This window comes from Equus quagga, chromosome 11 (assembly GCF_021613505.1).
Source record: "Equus quagga isolate Etosha38 chromosome 11, UCLA_HA_Equagga_1.0, whole genome shotgun sequence".
In the NCBI taxonomy this organism is placed as follows: domain Eukaryota; kingdom Metazoa; phylum Chordata; class Mammalia; order Perissodactyla; family Equidae; genus Equus; species Equus quagga.
Window position 1 is genome coordinate 110,222,557 of NC_060277.1, and position 6,000 is coordinate 110,228,556.

The window sequence follows — 6,000 nt, forward strand, 5'->3', positions numbered from 1 at the left end:
CCTCCTATGGCCACATCTCCCTTGTGGGATGCCCTGAGGGGCAGATGCAGCAGAAGTGTCCAGTGGCCCTGCCTCCCCCCCCATACACTCACCACAATCTCATTCCAGCAAAAAGAGGTGCGATCAGCTCACTGCAGCTTCAACGGAGACTTCATGTGCGGACACTGCATGTGCAATGAGGGCTGGTGAGTATGCGGGAGCGAAGCTGGCACCCGGGATGCCAGCGGCTCCCAGAGAAGGGGCTGGGCTGCTGCAAGGCCCTGACCCTGGGCACAGCATGTATGCTGGGCTGAGGGTGGGGCTAGGAAAGGGACACACGCTATTGTTAGGTGGATCCAGTTCAAAGCACTTTGAAATACACAGATATACGGTCATGCGCTGCATAACGATGTTTGGGTCAACATTGGACTGCGTATACGACAGGGGTCCCATAAATTACTACCAATAGCCTGGGTGTGTAGTGGGCTATATCACCGAGGTTTGTGCAGGTACACTCTACGATGTTCACACAATGATGAAATGCCTAACTGCGTGTGTCTCAGAACGGATCCCCGTCCTTGAGTGACACGTGACTGTAAAGGACACCTCTGGAAAGACGGGCAAGAGTCAGGACAGTGGTGGCCGTCAGGTGTGGGGACTGGGTGTTGGGGCCAGCACGGAGGGAGGCCTCTTTTTCACTCCATGCCTCCTGTCCCTTTAGTCTTCTGAACCACGTGCACGGGTTACCTAATCAGAAGTGAGCTCGGCAGTGACTGGCAGTGAGGGCTTTGGCTCCAAGACATTGAACAAGTCTGTTGTGACTTAAGGAAGGGACCCTGGGAGGGTCTCCGGGACTGAGGTTTGAGTCTCAGCCCAGCCACTGGTGTTCACATGACTGGGATGCACCCCAGCCCTCTCAGAGCCTCAGTTTCCTCATCTGTAACATGAGATGGTGAAAACCCCAGCCTTCCTCCTGGGCTGTGAGAAGTGACTGACTCCTCCCGCAGGAGTGGCAAGACCTGTAACTGCTCCACCGGCTCGCTGAGCGACACACAGCCCTGCCTGCGGGAGGACGAGGACAAGCCGTGCTCGGGGCGAGGCGAGTGCCAGTGCGGGCGCTGTGTGTGCTATGGGGAAGGCCGCTATGAGGGTCAATTCTGCGAGTACGACAACTTCCAGTGTCCCCGCACCTCTGGATTCCTCTGCAACGGTGAGCTCAGTAGCTGCAGTGGCCGGTGCTGGGGGGTACAGGGCAGTGAGGGTGATCTGGGTGCCCAGCGCTTGCCCTACCCACTGGCTCTCCCATCAGGACCCAAGTTGAGGGGGCTGGGCCAGGAGTCAGAATCCCGAAGTTCAGGTCCAGCCCTCCTCCAGGCTCCCCGGGTGCCTCCAAGTCCAGCCCCTACCTGGACCTCTGTCCCCCTCTACACAGATGCCCAAGGCCCCTCTCGGGGCAACATTCACCCCATGTTTAAGACCTCGGCTCCCCTGAGGTCCTCAGTCTACAGCTACCTGCTTCTCTACTCTCCCACCTCATTTGGGTGGGTACCACCCAGCTCAACCCTCAGTGGTTGCTGGTATATGGCATGGCGATCTTTCCTCTCTCAGAAGATGCTATGTCTCTACAAGCAGGCCCTGCAGTTACATGTCTTCTCTAGCCCCACAGGGCCTAACACAGTGTGGCCCAGCTGTGGGCACATAGTTTGGCCAGGGCTTCTGAGCTGGGCAGGGGTCACAGAACCCAGATGGGGGCCACATGGAAGAATGAGTGAAAATCCACTCGTCAGATACTTATTAAGCCCTAACTATATACTTTCTGCTGGGGTGGAGCCCCAGCGTTTCTGCCATTTCCTCCATTCTTACTTTGTCTACTATTTCTCTGCTTAGGGAAATGAAAGAGCACCCAGTAGTCTGGAGAAAGGCAGATATTTGAAACAGGCAGAGCTGCGAGAGAGGAGGGGAGGGAGATGCTGCTGGGAAAGGGGCAACAGCGCAAGGGGTTTGGCCTCCAGTCCAGGGCTGGTCTGGTTCTAGTCTAGTCCAAACTTTTTTAAGAAAAAAGGAAAAAAAGGAAAAAAAAGGAAAAAGGGACAAAAAGTAAATATTTTCAGCTTTGTGAGCCATATGGTCTCTGTCACAACCACACCTCTGCCATTTTTGCAGAAAGCAGCTATAGACAATATGTGAACAAATGAGTGTGGCTGTGTTCCGATAACAATTTTGCAGAAACAGGTGGTGAGCCTGAATTGGCCCGCAGGCCATAGTTAATCAACCCCTACTCTAGTCTAAGGATATTAGACTTTATTCTTTGGGCAAAGGGGAGTCATTGTTGGTTTTAATTTCATTTTCTAGCTCTTTGTACGTTAACCTTGTATTCAGCTACCTTGCTAAGCTCACTTATGAAATCTAATAATTTATCTGTAGATTCTTCTTGATGTTTTATGACAGTTTTATTTTTTACTTTCCAATACATGTATGTTTTATTTCTTTTTCTTACCTTATTGCACTGGCCAGCGCTCATTAGAGGTTCTTAAACAGGGGAGCCACATGACTGGATTTGTGTTTTGGAATGATCACTCTGGCTGCAGAGTGGAAGGCAGAAGGTGGAATGAACCAGGAGAGGTGGAGGGAAGGAGATTCCAAGAAAGCAAGGAAGAGATGGCTCTGCCCCTGGCTGGAGACAGCCTAGCTCCCAAGGCTTGGCTGCCACAGTCCCTCCCCAGCAGATGGGCAGCCTAGACTGCAGGTGTGAATGTGGCTCTCCTTTCCCTTCCTTCCCCCTCTCTGCAGACCGAGGACGCTGCTCCATGGGCCAGTGTGTGTGTGAACCTGGCTGGACAGGCTCGAGCTGTGACTGTCCTCTCAGCAATGCCACCTGCATCGACAGCAATGGGGTAGGCCTGGGCATGAGGCAGGCAGTGTGGGGTGGCAGAGGGGGCCCTAGTCAGGACCATCCACCCTCTCAAACAGGGATGAGGTTGCAGCTGGCTCACTGGTGCCTCCTCTTGCTCCAGGGCATCTGTAATGGGCGTGGCCACTGTGAGTGTGGCCGCTGCCACTGCAACCAGCAGTCACTCTACACGGACACCATCTGTGAGATCAACTATTCAGCGGTGAGGCCAGAATCACTGGGGTGTGGGCATGGGAACCCTGGGCCCAGAGCAGGGTGGACAGGAGGGGCTGAGGCTGGTGCCATAGGAGCCGGCCAAGGGTGCGAGGTTGGGGCAGTGGGCCTGGCAGAGACCCAACCTGCACAGTGCCCATCGGCCCCTCCTGTCCCTTCCAGATCCGCCTGGGCCTCTGTGAGGACCTGCGCTCCTGTGTGCAGTGCCAAGCCTGGGGTACTGGTGAGAAGAAGGGGCGCACATGCGAGGAGTGCAGCTTCAAGGTCAAGATGGTGGACAAGCTTAAGAAAGGTATGGGGCAGAGGACCAAGGGTGCTGAGAGCCTAGGCAGGGGCCATCCGATGGGGCAGGGGATCACTCATCTGGGCAGGGGACTCATAATCCAGGTTGAGATCACACTGAGTCCAGAGAGAGGGATTCCAGACCCGGGAGAGATCACAGAACCCAGACAGGCACACAGACCCGGGCGGGGGGCACAGCTGAGTAGGGACCAAACAGTCTGGGGAGGGGGTGCCTGGCTTGGGCAGGGGGCACATAGCTGGGCAGGGGGATGAACACAGCAGGGGCACATAATCGGGCCATGGCGGGACAGCCTCCTCTTCTCTAGGTCAGATAAATGTTCTAGAAGCCAAGCTCCTGAGTGATGCTCAGGATGAGGAAGCGGGGGGCACAGACTGGCTGACTTTGAGGCTCTTGGGCAGGGGGCAGGGCAGCCCCCACATTGCCCCATCCCTGTGCACAGCTTCCCGGGGACTTGCGTTCTTCCCCAGGGAGGGTCTTCCTACCCTGCGGCAGGTGGGTGGGCCCCAGAGTAGGGGACGCCTCACCAGGCCCTGGGGTGCCCTGCTGACCATCTGTGGGTGCAGCGGAGGAGGTGGTGGAGTACTGCTCCTTCCGGGACGAGGATGACGACTGCACCTACAGCTACACAGTGGAGGGCGATGGCGCCCCCGGGCCCAACAGCACCGTTCTGGTGCACAGGAAGAAGGGTGAGCTGGCGGCCAGGTGGGCTGGGGGCTTGGGGGCACCTGTCAGAGACGGGTGGTGGGCACTGCCTCCCTCCTCCTCTTCTTTCCTCCCTAGACTGCCCTCCCACCTCCTTCTGGTGGCTCATCCCCCTGCTCATTTTCCTCCTGCTGCTCCTGGCACTGCTGCTGCTGCTCTGCTGGAAGTACTGTGCCTGCTGCAAGGTGAGAGCTCCCCCAGAGCCCCTGGCCAGAGTCCCCGCCCCCAGCCAGAGTTCTGCCCTTTGCCAGGGTTCCCACCACCCACCAGGGTCCCCACTTCCCCAGTGTTCCCCCCAACCAAGGTCCTCGTAGGTGGCAGAGGCCAGACGAACCCAGGTCTTCTGCTCAGCTCTAGTGCCCTCCCCACCCCGGCCCCTCGCCTTTGCTAACCATCAGTGGCCAGATAGCTGGGAGCACCTGCCCTGGGGTCAGCCACATGCAAAGGGCCATGGGAGCCAGCAGGGACGGAAGGGCCCTGCCCACCAGGAGCTGACAGTCTTTCTGGGGAGAACAGAAAAGAGACAGGAAAGCATGGAGGATGGCCCGGCTGGAATACTGAATTCCAGGCAGAGGCAACACTCTGTAGTAACCCCAGTGTTGTGGGATATTAGTATGGGTCACAGAGAAAAAGAGTTCTGTGATCAAATACATTTGAAAAACAAGTTTCTTCTCTGCAGGACTTCTCAGAGCCTTTGATCTAGTTACATGCATAGTAAAACTATAAGAAGGGCATGGGGAATGAATTCAGTGCTTCCCAAATGGGTTTGATCACAGAACCTTTACTTTATAGAACATCTGGCAAGACCAGGGTCCCATGGCACAAACTTTGGGAACCCTCTGACCCCACCAGCCTCTATATGCATCCTGGGTGCCTCATACCTATGTCCCTACAACTGTCTGGACGTCCTGGTGTCTGGGGAAGGCACTGTTGCCCCTGGACCATTGGCGTGGGTGGGGGTGGTGGCTGGAGGGGCTTACCTGGGTTGGGGCAGCTGTCCCAGCCCTCATCCCCACCCATCTTGTCTCCTAGGCCTGCCTGGCGCTTCTCCCTTGCTGCAACCGAGGTATCGTGCAACATCTGCAGGGGTGGGGGCACTCTGACCCTTCTTTCCCCCAGCTGGGGTTGGGGGGCAGTGGGCGCTGAGTGTGGAACAGAGGCGGGAGGCCCTGGGGTCCCACCTGACGGGCTATGCCTGGGACGGTCTAGGGAGGGGCCCCATGCTGAGGACCCTGTCCCGCAGGTCACATGGTGGGTTTCAAGGAAGACCACTACATGCTGCGGGAGAACCTGATGGCCTCAGACCACCTGGACACACCCATGCTGCGCAGCGGGAACCTCAAGGGGCGTGACACAGTCCGCTGGAAGATCACCAACAACGTGCAGCGGCCTGGCTTTGCCACCCATGTGGCTAGCACCAACCCCACGGAGCTGGGTGAGGGCCAGGGCTGGGCATTACGCCTCTTGGTGGTACCCTTGTGGCCTAGGGCACATTCACCCCTGTTCGCCAGTCCAGATCACACCATTCCTGTTTCCTCTGGATGTTGGGTGCAGGCACCAACCTGGCCACCTCTACCCTTCCTGTTGGTGCTACAGACCTCAGGCCCCCAGCCAGCCAGTTGCCCCCAGTTCTAGCATGGCTCCTGAGAGGTGCCCACCATGCAGGGGGCTGATGACCCCCATCCCTGCCTGCCCCTAGTGCCGTATGGGCTGTCCCTGCGCCTCGCCCGCCTTTGTACCGAGAACCTGCTGAAGCCTGACACTCGAGAATGTAACCAGCTCCGCCAGGAGGTGGAGGAGAATGTAAGGGCCAAAGAAGCTGATCCTGGGCCAGGCGGCATCTCTGGGTGTGGGTGTGATCCACGTGGTGGGTGTGGTGGGTGTGGGTGTG

General features: G+C 57.4%; 1 protein-coding gene across 1 annotated transcript in view; it reads left to right on the forward strand.

Moving 5' to 3' along the window:
* The window catches only part of ITGB4 (integrin subunit beta 4), a 29,303-nt gene that overhangs the window by 9,459 nt on the left and 13,844 nt on the right, over nt 1–6,000 (forward strand). The window contains exons 12-21 of the mRNA XM_046676342.1: nt 109–185; nt 987–1,189; nt 2,770–2,873; nt 2,994–3,092; nt 3,266–3,395; nt 3,971–4,093; nt 4,188–4,294; nt 5,142–5,175; nt 5,353–5,544; nt 5,809–5,912. Coding sequence (XP_046532298.1) covers nt 109–185; nt 987–1,189; nt 2,770–2,873; nt 2,994–3,092; nt 3,266–3,395; nt 3,971–4,093; nt 4,188–4,294; nt 5,142–5,175; nt 5,353–5,544; nt 5,809–5,912 — 1,173 coding nt within the window. The remainder of the gene's footprint in view (nt 1–108; nt 186–986; nt 1,190–2,769; nt 2,874–2,993; nt 3,093–3,265; nt 3,396–3,970; nt 4,094–4,187; nt 4,295–5,141; nt 5,176–5,352; nt 5,545–5,808; nt 5,913–6,000) is intronic.